Source organism: Pelodiscus sinensis, chromosome 3, assembly GCF_049634645.1.
Source record: "Pelodiscus sinensis isolate JC-2024 chromosome 3, ASM4963464v1, whole genome shotgun sequence".
Classification (NCBI taxonomy): Eukaryota; Metazoa; Chordata; order Testudines; family Trionychidae; genus Pelodiscus; species Pelodiscus sinensis.
This window is the reverse complement of record NC_134713.1, coordinates 32,120,205-32,147,541: the sequence shown is the minus strand read 5'-3', so window position 1 is coordinate 32,147,541 and position 27,337 is coordinate 32,120,205. Positions and strand designations below refer to the sequence as shown.

The 27,337-nt window shown below is 46.4% G+C and overlaps 1 protein-coding gene and 1 long non-coding RNA gene across 5 annotated transcripts in view; one reads left to right on the top strand and one right to left on the bottom strand.

Moving 5' to 3' along the window:
• The first annotated feature begins 8,288 nt into the window (after positions 1-8,288).
• On the top strand, positions 8,289-22,262 carry RPS7 (ribosomal protein S7). The gene is made up of 7 exons (XM_075923539.1): positions 8,289-8,361; positions 9,048-9,129; positions 10,064-10,135; positions 15,711-15,854; positions 16,876-16,940; positions 21,238-21,388; positions 22,150-22,262. The coding sequence occupies exons 2-7, from the start codon at positions 9,055-9,057 to the stop codon at positions 22,225-22,227; spliced, it is 585 nt and encodes a 194-aa protein (XP_075779654.1). The 5' UTR covers positions 8,289-8,361; positions 9,048-9,054; the 3' UTR covers positions 22,228-22,262.
• Positions 20,180-27,337, bottom strand: part of LOC142827782 (uncharacterized) — a 71,557-nt gene continuing 64,399 nt past the window's right edge. For all 4 annotated transcript variants that reach the window (XR_012902538.1, XR_012902539.1, XR_012902536.1 and 1 more), the window contains 2 exons: positions 23,575-23,662; positions 20,180-20,327 (listed from right to left, as the gene is read on the bottom strand). This is a non-coding gene — a long non-coding RNA (uncharacterized LOC142827782). The remainder of the gene's footprint in view (positions 20,328-23,574; positions 23,663-27,337) is intronic.

Genomic DNA, 27,337 nt, shown 5'->3' with positions numbered 1-27,337 from the left:
AGCTGGCAATGGGGTTTGTTGCAAGGGAAAGTACCAGGGTTGGTATTAGTGTGGTATGTCCTGTGGTTGTTGGTAAGAATCATCTTGAGGTTAGGCGGTTGTCTATAGGAGACCATGGGTCTGTCTCCCAGAGCCTCTTGGGCTGTGTCTAGACTGGCAAGTTTTTCCGCAAAATCATCTGCTTTTGCGGAAAAACTTGCCAGCTGTCTACACTGGCTGCTTGAATTTCTGCAAAAGCACTGACGATCTCATGTAAGATTGTCAGTGCTTTTGTGGAAATACTATGCTGCTCCCGTTCGGGCAAAAGTCTTTTTCCGAAAACCTTTTGCGCAAAAGGGCCAGTGTAGACAGCAGAGATTTGTTTTCCGCAAAAAAGCCCCGATAGGGAAAATGGTGATCGGGGCTTTTTTGCGGAAAAGCGCGTGTAGATTGGCCACGGACGCTTTTCCGCAAAAAGTGCTTTTGCGGAAAAGCGTCCTGCCAATCTAGACGCGCTTTTCAAAAAATGCTTTTAACAGAAAACTTTTCCATTAAAAGCATTTATGGAATATCATGCCAGTGTAGACGTAGCCTTGGAGTTTAGTATCCTGTTCCAGTATAGGCTGTAGTTTATTGATAATGTGTTGGACAGGTTTAAGTTGGGGCCTGTAGGTGATGATAAGTGGTGTTCTATTGATGGTTTTCTTGGGTCTGTCTTGAAGTAGATAGTTTCTAGGTATTCGTCTGGCTCTTTCAATTTGCTTTTTTATTTCTCTGGGTGGGTAGTTGAGGTTTATAAATGCTTGGTAGAGATCCTGAAGTTTCTGGTCTCTGTCAGTGGGATTAATTAAGATAATTATCTTACCCATTACCAAGATAGCTTCCCCAATAATCACCTCTAATATCGTTAGCTCACAAACATTTACCTTCCCCCATCCATCCCCCTTCTGTTCTGAAATTTTATTTGTCCTTTTCATATGTGTTCATTTTTTTTTAATTGTATCCTTTCGTATATATGGTTGTGACAATTTTCTTCCACTATTTGATCTGAGGAAGTGGGTCTGGCCCACGAAAGCTCATAAACCATCTTGTTAGTCTTTAAAGTGCTGCATAGTCCTGTTTTTTATTCTCTCTTAATGGGTGATGCTTACCGGTTCCAGTTAAGTTAACTCATGGTGCCTGCCTCCCCTTTAATCCGTTAACTGGTTAAACGTTAACTTTTAAACATTACATTTAAAGTTGCTTAAGCAGTTAACTAATTAAACAAGATTTTACATCCGTGGGCTGTCTCACATGAAACTATAATGATGGTATTTTGCTTACTTTTGATAATTTATTAGTGAAACTGCATTAAGCACCCATTCAGAAAATAACTGTTCTTGGTTTTCTGTCATAAGGTGTATTTACATTAATTTTCAATAAAATATTAATTCTGTCAAGGTTTTTACTGAGATTCTCTGCATTTTTTACAATTTGGACTTGTGGCATATTGTGCATGACGCTCATGGTTAGCTTTTCATTTAATTAAAGACCTGCTAATATAGAAGATTTTTACATTCAGTATAGGTTTACTTTCATTTTATTTATATTTTGTTTTAGCCAATACATAATAAAAGAGCAACCATCAATACATGAAGGGGAGAGAAAAAACCTCCTGTTAAATTCATCTAATTAATTCTCAGGTTGTACAGACAGGTCCATAAATTCAATTTACATTCAAGGACTGATCAGTAACTCTTCTACTGTCATGACCAACATACAGAGCTCAGATTCAAAGACAGAGAAAAATGACTTTGAGGTCCATTGAATGCCATCCACATTCAGCTTTGTCACTAACACTGAAGCTGCATTTCATCAAATATTGTATCGCTTTTGCTTCATTTACATGGATTTTGTTTCTGAAATATTCCCACCATTGAAGTAATGCTGCGGTGGTCGAAACAATGGGGCTATGTCTACACTGGTGGGTTCTTGCGAAAGAATGGCCGTTCTTGTACAAGAACCCGTAGACCGTCCACACTGCCCACCCACTCTTGCACAAGAAGATTTACAGTACAGTGTCGGAAGACAGGGCTTCTTGCGCAAGAGCTATGCTCTTTTCTAACAAGTGTAAGCCTTCTTGCCTGAGAGCTCTTGCGCAGGAGGGCAGTGTGGACGCACGGAAGGGGCTTCTTGTGCAAGAACTGGCCTCCAGGGAAAAACACAGGTGGCCTCTCCAACACTCTGTACATGCAATCACAACTCGCTGATTCCCCTAGCCAACCCCACCCCCCCATTAAAGGCACAGGCACCCTGCGAAGCTGTGCGGCACACGCAGCCTGGGTAGCAGCCAGGGGGAGGGATGACAGCCACCCAGCCACCACAACGTCCCACAGGCCCCACCCAGGAGCCACCCCAGAGCATCCAGCAGGCCCACAAGGGCACCAAGCCATGGGCCCCATGCTGGGGCACCACCGAGGTTGAGGCCCTCTTGGACCTCAGGGTCCAGGAGGTGAAAGGCAGAGATCTTCTCCAGGATGGCCCAAGCACTGAACGCACAAGGACACCCGACCCGGACCCTGGAACAGGTCCAGGCCAAGGTGAAAGACCTGCTGCTCGCTTATGTGCAGGCCAGCGAGCGCGGGGTTGCCAGAGCTATTGCCTGCTCCCACTACCAATGCCTACACAGCATCTGGCGGACACAGGGGCCGAGGCCCTGCAGTCACGGGTCGACTCACCGGTAGCCACCCCGGTGGTCCGACCACCGGAACCACAGGAGGAGGAGGACGACTGGTCCACCAAGGAGGAGGAGGCAGAGGACGGCAGCCAGACCCAACCGGCCCGGCTCAGCAGCCATGACGTGTCCAGGGCCTTCTTGGAGGCTGGTGAGGGATCCTCCCCCTTCCCCTCAATGATATTGTGCAGCACGCAGCACGCCACTATGACCTCCGGGACATGCTGCACCCCCAATTCCAGGCAGAGCAGGAGGCACCTGAAGTGTGCCTTCACACGCCCGAAGGAGCACGCCACGGGGTTGCGGGCCCAGTCCAGGTAGGCATTGAAGGCGGCCTGGCTGCAGTCCTGTTGGCCTGTGTATGGCCGCATGAGCCAGGCCATCGGGGTAGGCCGCATCCCCCACAATGCAGACTGGCATGCTGCCGGACCCGACGGTGAGGTCCTGTTGGGGGAAGTTGGTCTCTGCCTCCTGCCTGTGGCACAGGCCCAAGTGCCAGAAGATGCGGGCATCGTGGGCTTAGCCAGACCACCCCACATACATGTCTTGGAACTGGCCCTGGTGGTCCACGAGGGCCTGGAGCATCACTGAGCAGTAGCCCTTTCAGTTGATGAACCGGGCCGCCCAGTGCTCCAGCACCCGGATGGGGACATGGGTCCCATCCACGGCTCCCCTGCAGTTCGGGAACCCCATGGTGGTGAACCCGGCAAGGGTGGCGTCCAGATCATGGGGGCGGATGACCCTCTGGAGCAGCACATCATTGATGGCGCAGACGACCTGCAGAGGGGCACATGGGAGCACAGGGGATGCATGGAATGAGACGCAGTGAGTACATGGGCCCCATGGGGTGTGACCACTCCCCTTCAATGCCCCATCCCCCCACACATGCCAGGGTCCCCTTCCCCAGGGGTTCCCCCCCCTCCGCCGGCGGGGCTATGTGAGGGAGGGATGGCATGACCCCCTGGGTGCGGGGCTTTCCCCTCCCCCCACAGCCCTCCCCTGTCCTGGCCTCTTCCCTCCCCCGGGGTAGGTCCACAGGCCTCTGGGTGCCTTACCTGCCAGACGACCGCACCGATGGTGGACCTGTCCACCCTGACCTGCTTCCCCACGGAGCGGTAGCTGTCCGGGGTGGCCAGTTTCCAGAGCGTGATCATGACCCTCTTGTCCACGGGGATGGTGAGGCGCAGACCGGTGTCCTGCCTCCGGAGCACAGGGGTGAGCCAGGTGCAGAGCTCGTGGAAGGTCCCCCTGCACATCCGGAAGTTCTGCACCCAGTGCTGGTTGCCCCATTGTCCCAGCACCAGGTGTTCCCACCAGTCCCCACTTGTGTTGTGCCTCCACAGGTGCCTGTCAGTGGTGGGGTGGGGGTGCCTGGCAACAGCTGTGGCATCGATGCTGAGGGCCTGCAGGTGCTGCTGGTCTCCAGCTCCCGCTGGAGCACCGTGGCTTCCTAGTGCAGTTGCTCCACGGCCTCGATGATGGCTGTGAGGGGACACTGCTGGCCGGGGTCCTCCTCCGGCTCCATGGCTGAACGGGGGGAGGGAGAGGGCGAGGGTGCCCAGGGACACTTGCCAGGGGCTGTGGTGCCCTAGGCGTCTAGAGGCGAGCTTTCACGGGCATGGCTGTGGCTCTCAGTCCCTCAAGGAGGTGCCTAAGCACGCAGCCACAGGGAAACGACCGTGCAGGGGTCCCTTTAAGCACGTTTCCCAGTGGGGGTCTAGCGCATGCCCATGGATGCCGTTGGTGACCTCTGGTGACACCGTGGCGGAAGTGGTTCCTGGGCTACATTCTTGTGCAAGGGTGTCCCGCCAGCGTGGATGCTTTCTTGCACAAGAACTCATCATTCTTGCGCTGCACTTCTGGCTGTGTGGATGCTCTCTTGCGCAAGAGAGTGTGTACAAGATATTCTTGCGCAAGAACCCACCAGTGTAGATATATGGGAGTGCTAATATAGACTGGCAGCTGACATTTTACACTTTGTAGTCTAGCACTGCTGCATAGGAGGTAAAAATGCTAATGTCTGGTTTATACCACTTGTGGTTTCTGTATAAGGAGTTAGTGTGCATGGGCTTGTTAATTGTTAAATGTGTAAAAAGAACAAGGGATTCTGTTGCCAGAAGCTGGTGGTGGGGAACTAATGACCCACAACAGGCACAGACAAAGTTTACCCATGCTGAAGGTAGGAGATAGGGAAACGCCACACAACAACAATGCATACCATCACTCTCCCACCTCTCTAGCTCAGAAGTTTGGGCATTTAGGTTATTTTGTTGGGGTAAGAGGGATCCCTTAGTTTCCCTGCCTGAAGTTGTTCACTGTGGATTAAATAAATCATTGGATGAGAGTGAGTGACTCTGTAGCCTCATGGTTCCAGCACTCACCTGAGAGGTGGGAAACCCAGGATTCAGTTTCCCTGCTCCAATTTTTTTATTAATATAAATCTGTGGTCACCAACCAGGATATCGGAATCTATCAATAGATTTTGGAGCCTTTGACAGCTCATACTGACTGGTTTGGCCAGGAAGCTATCAAGTGCAGGTACTTCAGTTGCCCCTCTACCCATTGTCATGCTGCTCTTGCCCCCCTAAGAGCCTCCTGCTTGCTGTTCAGGATGTGGGAGGGAGAAGGGGGGGCACTGTGTCAGGGTGCCCCTCCTGTGACGGACCGGGCCGTGTCTGGGCACAGCTGAGGGCGTCCGCTCAGGGCGAATTGCTCAAATCCGGGGCTACTTACAGCCCCCGACTGGTGACCTCTCCACACAGGCCACAAACCAGTCCCACAGAGCACTTCAGCAACCTGCCTGAAGCCTCCCGAGCAAAACCCCTTCGACACCCCAGCAATATCCGTGCCCCAGATGGCCCCGGGCCTCATACACAGGTGGGGGGTCCTAGCGCCCAATCCCACCTACCCCGAACAAGTTCTGTCCGGTCCCAAGAAACCAGCCACAGGTCCCTGGTCAATTTACCCTCTGGACCTTACCCACAAATCACGCTGGGCCAATCCTTTAGAATCTATATCTAAAGGTTTATTATTACAGGAAAGAAAAGCATGAGAGTAAGGTTATTAAAGTACAGTACGTTACATGCACCGAATCTCCCAGTTCTCGATGCAGGCTCTAGCAGAGGTGTTGCAGCTGCTGGTTTAAAAGTTCTTATTGCACATTCTACGATCAGGATGGGTTCACAGGTCTTCCGGGCTCTTCAATCCCTGCAGTGCTGCCTCTGGGATGAAGTGCTGAGCTGAGAACAAAATGGCATCGACCACATGGCCTCTTTATACTCCTTCCTGGCCTCTTCTAGTATGTAGCAGGTCACCTGGTCCTCAGCCTCTCTGTGTTCCCTGCTGGCTGCTCTCAGGACAGCCCCCATTCTTTGGGTGTGTCTTTGGCCCATTGAGAACCATTGTTCCACAGGTAATTAGCATGTCCACAGGCTCGGCCCTGCCCAATGCTTAACCACATGCAGGGAAATCTTCAGTTTCCACACAGATTACAGATCTACACACACAGACATTATATACTCACATAAACAGTGTACACAGGATCAGAAAACAACAAGCTCCCATTCAATACCCCACATGGCTCCCTTTCATACAGAATTCTGGGGCCAACACCCCCACCTAGGGGTGCAGCAGCAATCTGGCTGCTTCCCTCCAATTCGGTAATGTGACACCTCCTTTCTCCACTTCTGTACCATACCTCTACACATAGAAAAGGGGATGGAGGGAACTTGGCAATGCAAATCTCTGTCACTCACACGAGGGCTGTGTCTAGACTGCAACCCTTTTCCGTAAAAGGGATGCAAATTAGACACATCGCAATTGCAAATGATGCGGGGATTTAAATAAGGGATCTTTAGGAAAAGGCTTTATTTCCCGAAAGTTTCCCGTCTAGAATGGCGCTTTTTTCTGGCAAAGCTCCAAGCCAGAAAAAAGCAGCAGCCATGTTTATGCAAATGAAGCAGGGGGGATTTAAATCCCCGCTTCATTTGCAATTGCGATGTGTCTAATTTGCATCCCTTTTACGGAAAAGGGATTCAGTCTAGACACAGCCACTGTGCGTGTCTCCATCATTCTCACAAACACACACTGTCCTTCACTCTCATCTCCCATCCCAACTCAACGTACTTCTTTTACTCCTTGCAAAGTGTGTTGTTTTTGATTGTTGACTCCTCTGTGCATTTCATAGTTTTCATTTCTCTCTTATGCTTAAATGTAATTCTTCGAGGAGTGAGTTCTAAAATGCCTAACCTGTTGTGGCTGGAGTAATTATCCCTATGGTAATTGCTGCTCCTGGACTTGGCTGGCATGTCCCTGCAGCCCCTGGGAAAGGCAGAATGGGGGGGGGGGCGGTGTGTCTCCACATGCTATCCTTGCCTGCAGACACTATTCCTGCAGCTCCCATTCATCAGTATTGGGGAACCATAAGCAGTAGAAGCTGTGGGCTCAGTGTCTGTAGATGAGGGGCAGCACATGGCGCCATGAAGCCATTGCTGTACATGCCAGCTGCTTTCAGGAGTGGGCAGAAGTAAGCCTCGCTAACACCTTGGCTCCACCATCCAGAAGTCATCTCAGTCAAATGGTGCCCAGCCAGAGCCTGCTTCCTGAACCCCTGTTCCAGCCCTGAACCTCCTCCTGCACCTAACCTCCTGTCCCAGACCTTGCACCCTGAAACCCCTTCTGGACTCCAATCCTCCACCCTGGGCTAAGCCCAGAGCCCCTCCCACACTCCAAACTCCTTGGCCCAAGACCAGAGTCTGCACCCTTAACCCCCTGCCCCAATCTGGTGCAAGTGAGTGAGGAGGGGGGAGAAAGGATGGCGTGAGCAGGGTGAGGCCTGGGAGAAGGGGTGGAGCAGGGGCAGGGCCTCAAAGAAGAGGCAGGAAGGTAGGGGGGCATAGGTATTTGGGTCTGAGGTAGATGTTACATTGCACTTAAATTTAAAAAGTTTGGAGACCCCTGATACATGATTTATTCACAGTGCAACAGCTGTAACACATATCCCTGTAGACTTGGAGCAGCGGTCTCTGTATGCTGTGTCAAAGAGTCAAAGGCTGCTTAACCTGGCTGATTAGCCCATGTGCCCACAGCAAGTGGCATGTGTTCCTACTGATGATGCACATCTACACATGCCTTGGTGCACATAACAAAATTAATTCTAAACACAGATGGAAAAAAATGAGAGAGAACATTGACTAGGAGTGTGACAGGTTTGGATTGATATACATTCTAGAAAAAACTTAACTCTGCTGAAGAGCCTGGAAAAAGAAAATCGCAGGAGAGTGGCAGGGCCCTAGCATCCCACGTGACTTCCTTCCACACCCCCCCCCCCACATTACTTTGAACTGCAGAGTGTTACACCTCACGCGCCCATAACCAAGGTCTATGGCAAGACGACTGCGCATGCGCCAGCGTGTATAAGTTCCATAGCTCCCGCTTAGTTCCACGAGCTCATCAGCCGGCTGTGACAACACTTGTCAGCGCCCCTGCCAATAGTCGAATTCCCCTGTTCAGCTTCATTCTGGCGGAAGTGGTTCGGGACGCTAGAGGTGGAATTGCCCGTCTTCGGGTTTGGCTTCAGGGCTGTGTGGGCGGGGCAAAGTTCTTCCCGGGCCGGGATCCGAGCGGTTCTCGCGAGAGCTCTTCCTCTTCCTAGGCCGGCGCTGAGAAAGGTAGGTGCTTGGGCCCCCGCCGCAGCACCGTGTTTTGCCCGCTGTTGCCGCAGTACCGCGCCGAGCGGGCAGCAGTCCCTCTGGCCAACGCCGTCGGCTGAGGATGCGGCCGATTAGCGGCCCCCCGCGGCCCGATGGCCGCCCGGGAACCCAGCGCACCCCGGCTGGAGTTGGGGGACACCGGCTCCGCGGGGCCTGTCTCGGCCGGGCAGAGCTCGGGCCTCCGTCAGCTCAGCCCAAGGGCCCGCGGGGGGGGGAAGCGCTCTGGGGCTTTTGAGCCCGCGGCCTCTGTATGGGGCCGGGATACGCGCGGTTCCTCCGTTCAGAGGCTGCCGCAGTGAATGAGCGCTCAGCGCGTGGGCTCCTGCCCTGCCCAGGCAGCAGCCCGCCGGCCCTGCAGCGCGGCGTGGCAGCTTCTGGCAGGAGCCTGTTCCCAAAGGTCTCGGACCTCCGTGACTCCAGTGCTCGCTCTTTCCCAGGTAACTGATCTGGGTCTGTCCAGTTGTGCGCCGCTTGTGAAGCTTCTCCCCTCACACTTGACCCGAAGATGAGTTGCTTAGTGAGAGGGATGAAGGGGCTAAATCACTGCCGTGTCCAGTTAACTAAAAGCTCTTGGCTCTGCCTTATGGCTAACAGTCACGTTTCTGCTGACAATCTTTTAAATATTTCTGTTCTTTGGGTTGTAGAAAGGCCATGTTCAGTTCTAGCGCGAAGATTGTGAAGCCCAATGGCGAGAAGCCAGATGAATTTGAGTCTGGTATTTCTCAGGTAGGTCTGCTTACCCACACTGTCATTTAATAACTTTCAACTAGAAAAACTAATGGTCTTTTGTTTCAGGAGTGAGGTTAACTGCCTGAATAAATCTGTTTTTTAAGGACTGTAGGAGTTTGAAGTCTTTTGTTTTCTGTACAGACCAGGGATGTTACATATCGGTTAATTGAATAGTCGAATAACCATCATGAGTTCTCTTCTATTGCTTAACTATTCTGAAGTACCCAGGCGCAGGGCTGACAGCCAGTGCTCTCCAGCCTGTTCCTGAGGAGCCCCTGCCACTCCTCTATCAGAGGCAGCAGCATGGGGGTGCCAGGCAGGAGCTGGTCTGCAAGGGGAGCCAGTTTAAAAACCCCATGCTGACCTGCTGCCTGTCACCCTGTGCTTCTGCCTCTGATACAAAGGCAGCAGCCCCTGGGCCGGGGGGAGAGGTTGAGCTCCAGAACCTGATGAGAGCCAGAACTGAGCTGGGCTGCCTGCCCACCTAGCTCCCAATACACTTCAAATGCAGAGCCGAAGTTTTAAGTCCCAGGCATCGCACAAGCCAGGATTGAGCCGTGCTGCTGGCCAGCCTGCTAAAAAATTTACTTGATGGGGGGGAATGCACATAGTCTATAACATTAACCTATAAGCTTTTGCTTTTTGGTTAACTGACTACACTATTGCATCCCTAAACTAAACACCTTATACTTCAGAGGGAGCTATAGGGACACAGTGAATGATGTATACATTCAGTGGTGAAGGTTAATTGTGCCTTACTCCATGGATAAGTTTTATGCCTAGAAACAATTTTACTTGTACAGTCCTATAATGACTTCATAGTGGTTTTTTAAAGCAGATTAGTGCATATGAATGGGAAGATTAAATGACTGAAAAGAGAGAGCAACTTAGACTTGTCAGTAATCAAAATTGTTCTGACTTTTCTTTGTAGGCTCTTCTGGAGTTGGAGATGAACTCTGACTTAAAAGCTCAGCTGAGAGAGTTGAACATCACAGCAGCTAAGGTAGTTTTTTTTGTTTTTAAATTGCTCATCTAAGGGTACGTCTCCATAGTAGTGTTATTTTGGAATAACTGACACTATTTCAAAATAACAAAATGCACATCTACACAGCAAGCTATTATTTCAGAATAATGTCAAGATAGAGCACTTCTTATTCCCTTATTTTACTAGGAGTAAGGGAAGTTGAAGGAAGAGTGTTCTTCCTTTGACTTTCTGCTGTGTAGAAAGCATCACAAGCTGAATTAAGATATTTGACTTCAGGTACCCAATTGATGTAGCTGAAGTTGCATCTCTTAATTTGGCTTCTGCCCTGCTGTGTAGATGTGCCCTAAGTTCCCTCTAAGATGCTGCCACACAGCTACCTATTAAGCCCCATGCAGGGGTTCAGGGTGGCCTGGGTAGAGTGTTGTGGGGCATCCTCTTGCCTGGGAGTAGCCTGCATCCCAAGCCCTCATCCTCTTGCACCCCAGCCCTCTGCCCCCATGCTGAGCCTCTTCCCACAGTCCAAGCTCTTGGACAGTGTGTGGTGGGAGCAGGGCCATGTGCAGAATGCCTTGTTATGTGCACCAGTGATACATAACAAAAGTCATTCTGCACAGGACATAAAATATTAGTGGGACCACTGTTTCTCGTGTGATGTTGCCAACTGAAAATATAATATATTGGCGTGTCTCTTAAATAGATATTAATATGTATGTGACAGGTGGTCAACAAGTTTGAGTTAAAGATAAATGCAAGACTTCATGGGATTGTCTTGCTTAATCTTGTGACTTACTGGGAAGAGGCAAACTTGAAGCTTTGTAATCCTCTTTATTGGGGCTGATTAGTGTATGTTTTTTTTTTAAAAAGTACAGTTTGTCTTAAAAGGGGCTGCAAAAAAAATCATTGGTGCATCCATAATTCTGTCTTCGGGTGAGTTGAGAAATAGCTAATTTAATAAGTGTAAAAACTACCTTCTCAGACTATTTGCAGGCCTGGATGTGAAAATCCAAATGACTGACTTTGCTATTGCTAAAGTTGCAATTGCAGAATCTTCATCAATGAAATGCGAGCTAGAATGGTCTTATCGAACAGCTCTGTGCCTAAGAGGAGCAAATTAACTTGTCCATGTAATTAAAAATAAACCAACTCACATTACGTAAAACAGGAATAGATTAAGATCCCAGTATCACATTAACATTTTATCATGTCCCCCTCGATCTTCTCTTTTCTAAACTAAACAAACCCAATTCCTTCAGCCTTCCCTCATAGGTCATGTTCTCTAGACCTTTAATCATGCTCGTTGCTCTTCTGTGGACCCTCTCCAATTTCTCCACATCTTTCTTGAAATGCCGTGCCCAGAACTGGACACAATACCGTATTTTCCGGTGTATAAGACGACTGGGTGTATAAGACGACCCCCTAATTTTCCAGTTAAAACATAGGTTTTGGCCTATACTCACCGTATAAGACTACCCCCCCTTCTGAGGCAACACCATTTAATAACATCAGTTTTGATTTAAATCATTTTAATTAAAATGGTTTTGACTTGCAGGTACTTAAAATCCTTCAAAATCCTCATCATGTTCATCCTCTGACATCATAAGTTCATCAATGACATCTTGTGGTACATTTGTAAGACAGTCATCATATGGATCTAATTCCGAATCGGATGGTGTGGCTTCAGCTTTGGCTTCCCCTTCATCTTGCCACAAGAAGTCGTCCTCCATACCATCCAAAGAATTTGATATGCCACACTTCTTGAAAGACTTGATTACTGTTTCTGCACCAATATCATTCCAGGCTTTTATGACAAAATTACACAAAACATCCAATTGTGGCGCACGCATGTTTCCTCCTTTTGTGAATGACTTTTCGCCACTAACCATCCACTCATTCCACTGTTCTCGAATGCGATCTTTAAATGACTTGTTTAGGCACACATCCAGTGGCTGTACCAATGATGTCAATCCTGCAGGAATAACTGCCGCATCTGTGTTTATTCTTGCCAGCCTTTTCTTTGTGCTGGTAGTTAAATGAGCCCTGAACATATCCCACACCAGTAGGCTACGTTCTTGACGAAGTCCACCTGGTCGCCTACTCCATACATTATCAAGCCATAGCTTTACCCCTTCTTCATCCATCCAGCCTTTTTCATTCACATGCACAAAAACTCCAACAGGGAACTTGATTTTCGGCATTGTTTTTCTTTTAAAAATAATCATTGGTCTTAGTTTGGCGCCATCAGCTGTACATGCTAGTACCACTGTAAAACTGGACTTCTCATGTCCTGTTGTTTTAATTAACACTGTTTTTGCACCTTTTGGATTAACAGTTTTATTTCCAACCATATCAAAATTCATAGGAGTTTCATCCATATTTCCGATCTGACTTAACGCATAGCCATGTTTCTTGCGCTGTTGTATTACATATCGATGGAAAAGACTTACTTTTCCATCGAGATCTGCAGGTAATTTTTGTGCAATTTTGGTCTTTTGCCTCAGTACCAGATTATGCCTTTCCATGAACCTAGTACACCAGGATACAGTGGCCTTAAATCCTTTGCTGTGATCTGGGTTAGATTTGCCCCACTGAAGTGCAAACATACGTATTTTGTTTCGTGTCACTACATAACCATTTTGACGATGCTCATGCACCATGTCTGCTACGTGCTTTTCAAGTTCTGACCAATGTGGGGTGCTTCTTCTTAATGCACACTTACTACTTGGCATACTCTTTAATGCATCTTCATTTGCTTTCCAGTCTCGGACCATCTTTTCTGTTACTCCATATTGCCTTGCAGCAGCACAGTTATTATGTTCCTTGGCAAACTTTACAACTTTCAGCTTAAAACTGGCTTCAAATTTCCTTCTTCTTGTTGGAGCCATGATGGGGTCTTTTCTACCCACCCACTTACAGAAGGTTGGAGACCACTGCTTTAGATCTACTGAATAGTTACAGGGCTTCCAACAGGGTTACAGAAAAGCCATATTGTTATAGAGAACCTTTCCAGACCAAGGCCAGCAGGATCCAGAAGCACAGACAAAGATAGGTAAATACAACTGCAAATAGACTCAAACCCTCAATCTTTTGATCCAAAGTCACACACCTTGTCCTTTAGGCCATGCAATCCTCCCACCCACTTATAGAACGTGGCTATCCCCCTGCCGGGCGCCAGGGGGCATGGCCGTTCTCCCGCCAGGCACGGAGGCGGGGGGGGGGGGGCATAGTCACGTGCATAGGGCCGGTGCCCCCTCCAAGGGCTGCGTGCCGGGGTCGGCGCTCCCCGCGCCAAACGCCGCGCGCCCGGGCGCTCCCCCCGCCAAGCACCCTGCGCCCGGGGCCGGCGCTTCCCCCGCCGCGCGCCCGGGGCTGGCGCTTCCCCCGCCAAGCACCCTGCGCCCGGGGCTGGCGCTTCCCCCGCCGCGCGCCCGGGGCCGGCGCTCCCCCCGCCAAGCACCCTGCGCCCGGGGCCGGCGCTTGCTGGCGCTTCCCCCGCCAAGGGGGGAGCGCCGGCCCCGGGCGCGCGGCGCTCCCCAGGCAAGCGCCGCGCGCCCGGGGCCGGTGCTCCCTGCGCCAAGCGCCACGCGCCTGGGGCCGGTGCTCCCGCTCACCCCCCCCCCCTCCCGCCGGCACTCACCGGGCGCCACGTGCCTGGGGCCAGCCCCAAGCACCGTGTCAGGGATCAGGTATGTATGCGCGGCGTATAACACGACCCCCCCATTTTTGGGGGATGTTTTTTAGTGTAAAAGGTCGTGTTATACGCCGGAAAATACGGTACTCCAACTGAGGCCTAACCAGCGCAGACTGGAGTGGAAGAATGACTTCTCATGTCTTGCTCACAACACACCTGTTAATGCATCACAGAATCATGTTGCTTTCTTTGCAACAGTATCACACTGCCGACTCATATTCAACTTGTGGTCCACTATAACTTCTAGATCCCTTTCTGCCGTACTCCTTCCTAGACAGTCGCTTCCCATTCTGTATGTATGAAACTGATTGTTCCTTCCTAAATGGAGCACTTTGCATTTGTCTTTATTAAACTTCATCCTGTTTACCTCAGACCATTTCTCCAATTTGTCCAGGTCATTTTGAATTATGACCCTATCCTCCAGATTAGTCGCAATCCCTCCCAGCTTGGTATCTGCAAACTTAATAAGCGTGCTTTCTATACCAATATCTAAATCGTTGATGAAGATATTGAACAGAGCCGGTCCCAAAACAGACCCCTGCGAAACCTCACTTGTTATGCCTTTCCAGCAGGATTGTGAACCAATAATAACAGTTTTTATATCCCTAATGGTTCTTATGCAAACCTGCTAGGCAATATACCTGTGCAGAGCCTGGAATTCAGTAAACAAATCAGAAGATGCAAATGGAATTGTGGACTTAAAGCAAGCTCCTGAGGGTGGCTGGGGTATGCATGCTGATTTGGGCCTGAATCTGTCTCTGAAGCTTGCTCTTGAAGTGTGGGTACTTGTGCCAAGATGGCTGTTCTCAGTGAGTTAAAAGGGGCTATTGTTGAACAGATTCTGAAAAAGTGAGGAACACGTGCATTTTAATACCCAACATGGGCATCCACTGAGGTGGCTCTCATGGTTCTACCCAGATGGCTTATAAGAGCATAACCGAGGAATAATTATATAAACTCCTATTCCATGATGTGATCCCCAGCAGTAAGGTTGGTGAGGGAAGCACTACCACTTTCTAATACTTGATAATTTATCAGAAAAATTGTTCTGCATTGTTGATCATATTAACATGTTTATACAAAATACTACAAAAATATCAAACTCAGTTACATCTATTGATCTACCAAGATCCATACTAACTTAATATTTGTATCTTTTTGTAGAAGACAGTGAAGTGTGTTTAGGAAAACAACCTGTTAGGCTGATTTATTTTTCTCCTTCCATGTGGGCCAAGGGTAAAGATGTTTTATTTGATCTCCACGCAAACTCGATGCAATTCTGTTAGACTCGCCCAGCAATTCTGTTAGACTAGCCCCGTGTTTCTCAACTTTTTTTTTTAATATAAAGTACCCCTTTAAAAAAAGAAAAGTACCCCCAGTCCTTACAGTTTTCGGACACAATTTTTTTGTACTATTGCAACACATTCGTTCAAACAACTTAATCGTAGCTGGGCAGGCAATGAAATTTTTGGGTGTAAAAAGTACAAAAATAACAAAGCACTGTAAAACTTCACTTTTCTCCAAATTTCAGTTGTTGACGTACCCCCCTCCCCCCCCCCCCCCAAGACTTCTCAAGTACTCCTAAGGGTACTCCTACCACTGGTTGAGAAACACTAGATTAGGTAACCATTCAGGCTACAGATTTGTGTCTACTTTTGTGAGATTCACTTGTTTTGAAAGGGGCAGTAACTCTGAATTGTAACAATCCCTTGTTATGTAGGTGATACTAACCTCATGGGTGGAAAAAGTCCATTTTATATAGCAATTCATAATCCCAACAAATGCATTTCAGCAAAGCTTATATGGGGAAAAATTGCCTGTACTGTTTAATGGAGAGTTGGCCTGTGTTCCAGGGATTTAAAATCAAATGTAACTAAAGTGTGTATGTTTTCTCTTCTCTCTTAGGAAATTGAAGTAGGGGGTGGTAGAAAAGCAATCATAATCTTTGTACCAGTTCCTCAGCTGAAATCTTTCCAGAAGATCCAGGTCCGACTAGTTCGTGAGCTGGAGAAAAAATTCAGTGGCAAGCATGTGGTGTTCATTGCTCAGGTAAACAGTTGACTATTTGTGATTTATTGTTCTATCTGTGTTCGTGCCCTGACCCTAATCAGGCTGGGGAAGTAAACATAGTGCATGTGTTTTGTGGCTGTAGATTAAATCCCTTTCTACCTGTGTTTTCACATAAGTCTCCATTATTTACTAGGGCTTCAATACTGTAGTATTCACTGCATAGTCTTACAGTATTGGAACTCTTAACACACGCACCTTCCCAGTTAAACAATGAAGCTTTTCAACACAAGAGATGCATCCTGTGATGTACTGGTTTAACTACAGGGATGTTTTGTGCCTAAACCAGTGTGAAGTTCTATGTGGACATTCTAATTTTAGAATGTTGTTTTAAGCTAAACCAGGGTCACTCTTACCCATGCAGAACCTTATCTTGGTTTATCTCCTGGGGGGGTGGGTGGGTGTGGGTGTGGGTGTGTGTGTGTGTGTGTGTGTGTGTGTGTGTGTGTGTGTGTGTTTTAAGAGTAAATGTGTCGGATATGACTTCCTCAGACACAGCACAGGTGTACAAAGAACTGACACTGGGAGCAGAGTACTAACAATCTTGAGATTAATGTAGCAGGAAATCGCAGTGGGCAAAAGTCGCAGAAGGGTATTTTAGTAGCTGTTTCTAGATGGGTCTCTTCTCCTTTCCATATGGGAAAACCGATTATCTTGGCTATTAGCGCTATTAAATGTCAGTTACTCAAACTGGTAGGTTTGGGCAAAGTCTTTGAACTTCTTTCCCCTGAATGTGTGTGTGGGGGGGGGGCATGAGCATTTGAGATTTTTCACAATGCGCTGTAGACATTGAATTGATTATAAAGCTGAACTTTTAACAGTTGGAATGTGGCTTGGGCTATTCCTCAAGCTTTCTTTCATGCTGTGTGGAAACAATTGTAGGACTTATGCAGGCAAGTGGTAACCCCTGAAAAACTTCAGACTTTCAATATCCATCTGAAAATGTAATTCTGAGATTAGTGACTAAATGTTTCATGAGGCTTGATATCACTACTTTTCACAGAGAAGGATTTTGCCAAAACCAACAAGAAAAAGCCGTACAAAAAACAAGCAAAAACGTCCCAGGAGGTGAGTAACTTTAATGCTGAAATGTGTGCCTTTCTCCTATGCGACTTGTATAACAGCCGTTTAGATCATAAGTAAGGGATCTGAGGAATAAATACAGATAAATACACTTGGGCATTGATTCTGCAAAAACTCAGTCTAAATGCTTTTGTGCCTGATTTTCTGGCCTTACATGGAAACTGATACAACATTTTAACTATGTTGTACATATTTTTCAATCTCCATTACATCTACTTTTTTCCTTCTACAGTACTTGGTAGCAAAATATTTGCTAAAAGAAGTTACAGAACTTCTTTCTTTTCCCTGATCTGCCCAGCTACTATGTCTGTGACCATCTTGGAAATCAGCGAGCTAAACAATGTATCTAAACTGAGTAATTTAAGTGTGTTGTATTCCTCCCACCCTCCCCTTGACCAATAACTTTATGTTAATGAGTTCATGTCCTTTCCCTGGATGGTCATCTGCACAACAAATAATTCAGTGCAAGGAGTTATGTACTGGTACTGACTAGGCAAGGTACAGTTTTAATGATCTGTGTGCATGCTGAAGAATGTAGCTATGACCCATCCATTTATTTTGCCTTAAGAGATTGTGTGTGTGTGTGTGTGTGTGGAATTTGAGTCAATTTACTTTTATAGTTGTGCTTGTTGCTAGGATGAGTTGTGGGGGGGGAGAGGAGGCTGGGCTTGTATGGGAATATGTGATCCAGGAGGGACTTTATTATTTATTTATCTTTTAATTTGGTGTAGAGCTAAACCAAGGGTGGGCAATATTGTTTTGTTTTTTTGCCGGGGGCCACTTCAAAAACAAAAGGGGCAGAGCCAGGATGCTTTGCCCTCCTCCCTACTCCCAGGCCCTAATCAGCCTGGGGTCAGTGAAGCAGCAGGGTCTCCGCAGGTCTTTTGTCCACCCCTGAGCTAAACTCTAACACAGAGGTGGGGAACTTTTTTGGGGCCAGGGGCTGCTGGCCTACAGAAAAATTGGGAGTGGGGGGGCACACACAAGTTTAAAAAAAAAAAAAAAACTCACTGACATGGCCCCATCTGAGAATGAGACACTCTTCTCATTCTGCTTGTACATAAGAGCCTAGGGGGGCCAGCCTAGAAGATTTTGTGTTCCAGTCCTGTGGTGGGATAGTGTGGGGGTTGGAGTGCCAGCAAAGGCTCCTCAACGTTAGGGAGGCCCCTGAGCCCTGGGGGCCGAATCTAGGGGCCTGAGGTCCCTCCCCCGCTCTGAAGAGTTGTCGCAAAAAAAGTGTCATTGGTTCTCAATTCAAATCCGAGTAACAGTTGCTTTTGCCAAACATTTCTCTAGCTAGTTGGTCTGCCTGAAATTGTGGACTACTGTCTGTATTCAATGGTACAAGTATCAAGTGCAAATGACTCATTCTGGGGTGCAATGTCAAGGATCACACTTCATGCTCCGGAACATGTGTAAATGGGTAGTCAATGAACTTAATAGGGCACATAACAGTAATATTTGATCCTTGCAGTATGGATTTGATTAGTGATTTAAATCACTAGTCTAGAACACTCACTTTGAACATAATTTTCTACATAAAAGTGCATTCTTGTTGGTTTGTCATACATCAGCTGTGGCCAACCCATGGCTCATGAGCATCATGCTCCTCCCCCCCTCCCTCCCCAAAGTGCAGCTTGTAAAGCCCCTAGAAACAGCCCCTGGTTCCCTGTGCTCACTGGGTGCTGGGGAGCCATCTGGTGCGTTGAAGCAAAATGGCGCCAGCCAACTGGACCCTGATGTGGGCAAAAAGCCAACGTGAGGGTTTTTTAAAGGGGCAGTGTCTTTTTTCCTCAACAACCTTCTCCTTCTCCCTTGTCTCCCCCTATATATGCTATATAACTATTTTGGCCCTTTGCGTGTAATGGGTTGGCCACTCCGTCATACATATTCTTCACAATTCACAGATGCAGGTTATATTTTTAGAAGTTACACTACATTTTTGAACAGTGATTTATTTTGAAAACTTTAGATTCATTTTCTGATATATCTGTAAAACTAGTGATTATTTGGTTATTTCATTTACCAAAGGTAATTGAATCAGATCTTTAGGAAGTCATTCAGAGGTGAAATATCTCCAATTCCACAGGTGAATAATTAATATTTGGAGGATTTTCTTGCCATGCTGTGTTAGGAGAAGGAGGAAATCACCAAATAGACATTTAAATTGCTTTATTTAACTAAAACAACATTGTGTATTCTGAATGTTTTTTCCCTTCAACAGCAAACATAATATCTTAACAAACAAGCATATGAATTTTTGAAGTTAAACATCCAAGTTTTGTTAAAATTAACTAAAATAGTTAAATATTTTTTTAAACAAATTAAATTGACTTTCAGGTCAGCATGAGAAACGTAAAATATTAGCTTCTATTCATTGAACTTATTGAAACTTTGCACTTTTAGAGAGAGGGAAAGGATTGACTGTACACAAATTTGCAGAGGGGCATTAGGGTTGAGCTCTGTTCACCTTTCTTTATTCAGTCATTCACACATTCATTTGTTTTTGTTAACAAACATCTTATCTCTGGAGAGACAAATCCACAATTTTGAGAAGTGCATCTCTGATAGTATCTTCTAGACCTGTGGTGTCCAACATGCTAGCCGCTAGTCACATGTGGCTATTTGGTTGGTTAAATGTCTCGTTCACGATAGCAGTAGCCCCTATAATGGCTACTGTCAAACTGGTTGGACACTTCAGTTCTAGACTCTACACTGAGTCCCATTGGTTAGGTAGATTAACCTATATCTATACAGAAGCCCCATAAGATTGGGTTTCTAATCTATGGACTACTAGAAATCATTTACAAAACTTTTCTTAAATTACTAAGGGCCATTGCCCCCTGTTTCCTATGCTCGCTAACCCCCCTCTTTGGGGATAGGCAGCCCTGGCCACCATGGAGGACTGGGCCGAGGCATGGCAGCTCTGGACTGGCTCGTCTCTTTCTTGTTTGGCCAGCCACCGGGGAATTAGGCCGAGGGCATGACTGGCCCAGCTCTCTCCCTCTGGCCTGGCTTCCAGGAATTGGGCTGGACCGAGGAATCCCTGGCTCTCCCCAGCCACAGGGAGGGACCGGGCCTCGCTTTTCCCCTGACTGGCCACTTCCTCATCCCTTGCTTCTCCCCTCCCTTCCCCCTCTCCCCCTGCCACATTCCTACTCTCTGACCAGGACCAAGCAGTGCTGGGCCTTGCCTCCCTCTTCTCCCCTCCCTCCCCCCTCCCCCCCCCCCCCCCCCCCCCGCTGCTGCTGCTGCTGGGGTATTGGACTGGGCTAAGGTCACGGTTCTTCTTTCCTTCCCTTCGGTTCCGAAGCTGCCCTGGCTCTCTCTCCTTCTCTCTCCCCCCACTGGCCGCCAAGCATCAGAGAAGGGCTGTAGGATGCAGAGTAACATGATGACAGCAGGAAAAGGGTGGTGGTTATATTTATTAAAAAAAAAAAAGACATGAATTCGAATTAATAATCTCTCATCATGGAAAAGGGATGTTTGAGCTATGATGTGTCTTAATAAAACTTAAGTTTTTCTCCAAGCATTTTTATCAAATCTGATTTTTTTTTTTTTAAAAGGTCAAGAACCATGATTTTATTTAATGTTTTTATCCACCTTGGGTCCTTGAGATGTAGAAAAATGTTCTTATCAGACGTTGCACCAATAAAGCTGTGGGTGGGGGAAACTTTCATTATCATTTCTTTTGAAATTGTGACTACTTCAAAACCCACTAGAAATGAGGATTCTATAATGGAACGCACACTTAACACTGCAAGGTGCGTGTGTGTGTGTGGGGGGGGAGGGGATAATCCAATATTTTTGCTAAAATTACAGGTTGACATCCTATTTAATGCTGTGAATACACTATTAATCTTCATTTGAGGAAGTACTGATCACAACTACAGGTGGCAGCTATATATAAACTTGATAACATAAATACAACTTGCTTACATTTGAATAATAAAGCACTGATAGAAATAGTACATGTTAATTGTGACTTTCACTTCCAAATGCCAAATTCTGGTCAATATTACCATGTATCTGGCTACTGAAATAGCTGTTGAGGTGAACTGTGAGATGGTCACCACTAACTTTTTTGATATGGTGGACTACAGAATTCATCTGTGGGCTGGTACATAAGTTGTGTTAGTGTGATGTGGTGGTGTGGTTGTTTTTATAAACACTGGATTTATGGTGGTATCTCTTGGGGCTGAATATAAGGGGAATTATGTTTTATAGCTAGAATAAACTTGCCTAACCCTTTGAGGGTTTAATTTAAAATGTTGCATTTCAGCCGTACGCTTACTGCAGTACATGATGCCATTCTCGAAGATCTGGTCTTCCCTAGTGAAATTGTAGGCAAGAGAATCCGCGTGAAACTGGACGGCAGCAGACTCATAAAGGTCCATTTGGACAAAGCACAACAGAACAATGTTGAACACAAGGTAAAGAACTAAATTTTAAACTCTTCTGTGAAACCAGTTGTGATGAGGAATTGTAGCTGAGCATAAAGCTCAAAAGTGCTGCTGTGGCAATGGTGTGAGAACACCCTGATTTTTAATTACATTTTGGACTAAAGAGATGCTAGTAGAAATTTTAAAATCAGGCTTTAGTTTTACTTCATTTGGCTACTTTATACTCTCCCTTTGATTATCTGGGCTTGCGAGGACCTTTTTCCTAGTTGTTCCTGCTTGGTATGAAGTAGTAGACAAGAGGTTTACTTTTTTTAAAATGAAAAACTTGATCTTCCAAGCCAGTGTACCAGGTCATAAGCAACATTCTCTCCGGGAGGCTTCACAAGCATTCAACTTACAGGGAGCACATACATGTGTGGCTCTGCTGCCTTTATAGTTTGAACAGCTCTGAAAGTCCTGCTGGTAAATTTGTTATCCATTAATGGGTTTAGTCTTAATTTTAATATGGAAGAATTGTCATCAGTTTAGTACTTCATGTAGTCTAATTTAGTGCTGGTACAGGTAACTTAAAGAAAACTAGCTTATAATGAGTGGGAAGCCTATCCTTTCCAATTGATAAAGGATATCTTGGCAATTATTTAGGATGACTATACAAATCAAATGTAGAATAAGATGAATTTTGAATGCTATAGATATTCAGGAACTGATTTCATCTGCCATTGTCACCAATGTGGATAGAGCCACAAGTAACCTACTGAAAGCAAACTAATACTGTTAAACTTTCTTTCTAGGTGGAAACATTTTCTGGTGTCTACAAGAAGCTCACGGGCAAAGATGTTATTTTTGAGTTCCCAGAATTCCAGCTGTAAAGTACAAGAATGACTGAATAAACAGTTTAATTGTTCATATATCTTAAGCCATTTCATTAAACTAAATTTTTCTGTAAAAGCATACTGCAGAAGGAGAGGGTAGCTAGCTTAGGGACTGATAATATTTTGGCTATAGAGCCTTCCAGTTAAATGAGTTGCATCTATTAAAAGTGAGTAACCGCTCGTGTCACAGAATCTAATGGTAAACGAAAGACTTTAGTTTCTTGTCCATATCCTAAATCACACACGGCCTTAGTAGGGAAGTAAACTAAACCAGACCTGAATAAAATTCCCTTTTGTGAAGATGAAGAGGTCTGGCAGAGTTGTGTACAGAAACTTTAAACTCCTGAGTTTTGCACTTGTTGAAGACACTCTGCTAGAATGGAAACCTACAATTCCCAGGTTGGTGGAAACACTAACTTGGATGGTAAATACTCTGGCTTTAGCTATGATAACCTTATATGGGATGGAGGTAAATAACTCATTTGTTCATGGAACACTCCTAAACACATAGTTCAAAGGTCACAAGGCTAAAGAACGAGCAGTGTCCTTCCTTGCAGATTAAGCTGTCTTGTTTTCCCATTAGCAGTTATCCTGCCACTTACAGCAGACTACAATGAAAAGCTTCTAGCTCTGCTCTTGCAAGTCTGTAGGATACCAAAATAGGTAAACATACTTGTTTCTAGTGGCTTCAGAGCTGGATGTCTGTGCTAGATGACAGGAGGTTTGTCAGTGGGATTGGTTTCTAGTGGTATGGTGAAGCCTACACTGTTTGTTTCAACAGCTTGAGACATTACCAACACTTCTGAAAGACAGATATAGTGCCTCTGAAATGGGTGACTTGTAAGAGTCTACAAGCAAGTCCAAAGTCTAGGGTGAAGAGCCCAATATGTGACTGCCTTCTTGTGGCGTGATGACTGGCCAGTGAAGTTGCTGAAAGCAAGATTTTAGTAATAACACTACTTTAAACAGTTAAATGTCTTCCTGCATCTGGAGTAAAGCATCACACTTTACCAGTGCAATATCTGATTTCCAATTCTGCAAATGAGTTTTACAACTGGCTTCTTGTTGGAATTGACATTGCATTAGAAGGAGAAATTAACAGAAGGGAGGCAAGTAGTTTAAGAGCTTTGGTGTTTAAAACCTAGGGGCAATTGGCCCTGCCTAAGAGATGCATGTTATTGGGATTCCTGCTCCTTACCTATGGAGTGGTTGCAAATAGATCCTTTCTTCAGTCCATTCTGCTGTTTTCTGATTTTTTTTCTGCCACCTTTTTTTCCTCTTGTTCCTATTTTCACACTGTTCTAGTAGTCTGTTCATTACCTGTCCCAGCAATCTGTTCATTACCTGAAGCTGTGCACGAGAAGGACTTTGTAGGTTGGGTCCACCAAGCATGTCTTCCTGTTAGCAGAACCTAGCTTCTACATCCTCAAGGCTGCCAATGAAACAAGCAAGTTGAAATTGGTTCTGAGACCTAGCTACAAGGATTAAAAGTGGCATCTCTTCTGGTTCTTTACTGCATCTCTAAATTAATGGTTTTCAACCTTTTTTCCATGTTACCCCTAACAGTTTTCAACCTTTGATCCATGGACTCCTGGGGGTCTACAGACTATGTCTTAAATTTCCAAAGGAGGCACCTCAGTTTGAAAATATTTCTCTAGAGCAGTGTTTCTCAAAGTGGTCTATAAGCCACTTTGAGAAACATGGTAACTCATCTCGTCAGTTTGTTTACTTACTAGCCTCATGGCCACAGAACCTCACGGCTCCCATTGGTGCTGGTTTGCTGTTTGCAGCTGAGAGGAGCTGCAGAAAGCTGCAGGGTTGCGGTGCTTGTAAGTAAACAAACCAGCACAGCCAGTTAGCATGTTTCTCAAAGTGGCTTCACGGGCCACTTTGAGAAATGTTGCTCTAGACTTTGTAAGACCTTTGTCTAATGTGATTGATAATTGGGAAGAAGGTGTGCTGTCAGGCCAGCTAGAAAGATATCCTGTGGATCATAATAAAATTGCTGGTTTTGACCCTTTGTAATATCAGCTGGTAGCCAGCCTCTTCATTAAGGTGGAGTGGGAGAATGAGACCATACAGGTGAATCTGACAGCATCATAGTTGCTCCTTAGAAACTGACAGTCTCAGAAACTGCTTATCCTCATGTACCCTTGTGAGATAGGGAACTATTATCACTGTTTTAATCTGCTTTCTGTGTTTAAAGGACTTGCCTAAGGACACATGGGAGGCCTGCATTTAGTCCTTGCTTTTACTAAATTCTAGGCTAGTACCCTAACTAATGGACCATCTTCTCTCTGTTTTAGGAGGCTTGCATTAGGCAGAATCTTGCTTTATTAGAACTTGCCAAACGGTTTATAAACTGATTATATAGGCTTTAAAAACTGGCACAAACCTACTCCAATTGAATTGCAGTGGACTAGGTTGTCCTTAGCTAAGGATGTTAGATGTGGGTAATTGACTAATCATGTAGTCAATACAATTTGTATCAATTACATGATGAGTCAATAAAGGGAGGCACTCTGTTCCAGCTTGCACTAGGCCCACTGCAGCTCTGCGTTTTAGATGTAGTAAGAAACGGGCAGCTCTTAGTACTTTTAAAATGCAGTCCAGCCCCTGCCTGGACCAGCTGCAGCAGCATCTCTTCCACCCCACCTGCCGCTGCCTCTATTAGAGGCAATGGCTGGTGGGGGGGAAGGAGGAGTCAGGTGGCACCAAGGAGGTGGTGCTGGAGAATGGGCTTGTAAGCTGCCTCCCCTGAGCACCATTCCCTGTTCAATTCTCTTCCCCTCCTCCCCCCACCTGCCCTTGAAGCCTCTGATGCAGACAGAGCAAGGAGGGGGAAGGGAGCCATCAACTCAACTACTTGCTTACATCCCTATCCTTAGCAGCAACATATTGGAGCAGAAAACAAGGACTGTACCCCCCTCCTGACCACACTGAGTCACTTGCACCTGTTGGGTCCGTGCAAGTGGTTCTCGTTCTGAGCAAGTAGGTAGAGCTGTAGCTCTACGGTGTTTTCCCTTGCCCCTCTGTTGCAATGATTACTACAATTGGAGAGCTGGGATGAAGCAGTAACCTGAAAAGTGCTGTAGTAATTCACACCAGTGTTTCTCAACCTTTATTTAAAAAAAAAAAAGTACCCCTTAAAAAAAAAAGTACCCCCAGTACCTATAATTTTCAGACACTTTTTTTTTTCTACTATTGCAACACATTTGTTTAAACAACTTAATCGTAGCTAGGCGGGTGATACAAATTTTTGGGTGTAAAAAGTACAAAAATAATAAAGCGCTGTAAAACTTAAAACAAATTCAGTTTTTTCTCCAAATTTCAGTTGTTGATGTAACCTCTTTCTCCCTGTCCCCTCCTCCCCCCCACTTCTTCCCTAAGGGTACTTCTACCACTGGTTGAGAAACACTGACTTAGCCTTACTCTGGGACAGTGTCATTATGTCTAGACTATGGAGTTTTAAAAACTCTGCTGTGCCTAGAGAATGCATTTGCTCTTCTCTCAAAAATGTCAGAAGAGCAGATGCACTTTAGGAAGCCCTGTCTTCCTTGTTTCACAAAGAGGGGCTCTTCCAAAAGAGGTTTTTTTAATCAAAAATTGGGCCACTGTAGATAGGCCAAATTTTGGAAAAGCCTCTTCCCAGAAAACAATTGGAAAAAGGTATGCAAATTGCAGAGCGCAATTTGTGTACCTTTTTTTCAACAAAAAGCAGCAGTCTAAACATAGCCTAAGAGGGGACCAAGGAAGAAACTGACACTCATTTCTGGTAGCCGGTTCCCTACGCAAAATTGAGCCTAAAGGCTTCTTCAAGCCATAGTTTGGGTTTGTGGACTCTTGTGATTTCCTTCCTCACAGTATACTGATCCATGCTGCCCCATTACAATCCATAAAAGATTGCAGTGGTTAATTCTTGGGCTTTGCAATAAGTTGCTCTAGTTAAATGATAAATTTAGTGCTTAGTTGGCAAGCAGTCTCAACTTTGGATGGGCATAATCTTCAGCAGGCATTGCATTGCCCATGTCTGCCTCAGCTTTGTTTGCTCTTCAGAGCAACCAGGAAGAGGCTGTGGGTATACCATTGCAGGAACAGCTAAGTCAGTACTTCCCAGCACAGGTTCATGTGTTAATGTCACTTGAGATAGCGTGATAAAAATGGCAATGGGGTGATGATGACTTGGGCTAACCTGAGCATGCACTTGGTGTCTCTGGGATTGAACCTGCATGACTAGGCTGAACTGCCACTGGCCATACCAGGCCCATATGTGGGAATTCTGGGGGAGGCGGGAGTCTTTTTTTGTAAATTTGGACCACAAGAGTGTGAATCTCCCCCCTCCATGGTCCCTCAAGTAACAGTGCTCTGGCTGGCTAGGGGAAGGCAGGAGCTGTGCACTGCCCAGTCTTCCCTCCCCATATATATGCTCTAGCCAGCTGGGGGAAGGCTGGGTCTGATTGGTTTTTTCCCCTCCTCCCACAGGAATAGGCCTTAGTCTTTCCCTGGCTGGCTGGAGCAGGTCTGCTTGGGAGGACTATAGAAGGATGCATTTGCACCCATCGCATCTCCCTCGACTAGGAGCCTGCATACTGCTGTTTTCAGTTAAGTCTGCTTGAGTCCTGAAAATGTGTCGATACCAGGGACTGGCAAAATATAGCTTCTAGGCTGAATCCAAGCTGCTGTCAGGTTTCCTGTCTACCCCACCCCAACACATTGCTCTAAGAAGCTGCTGTGGTGGCTGTGTTTTTGTGAGCCCCAAGGGAGGGTGGAAGAGGCTTCATGCGCTGCCCTTGCCCTAGTACGGTCTTGCAGCTCCCATTGGCTGGAAACTGGCCTCCCAGGCTCTTAGCATTTGGAGTAGCACGTGGCCTCTGCAGCTCATTTGAGTGGTGTGTGGGGAAATGGAAGGCAAGGAGTCACCCCGGTAAGTGCCTCCTGGCCATAGCCTGCCTCAGCCCCTCCCTTCTCCCCTGCACCTCCTATTCCATGTAAAACAAACCCTCTGCATCCATACCCCTTCCCAGACTCCACCCCAGTCTCCTTCCCAGGTCACAACTCCCTTCTGCACTCAACCCAGACCCTCAGATCTTCCGGGAAAAACAGCAAA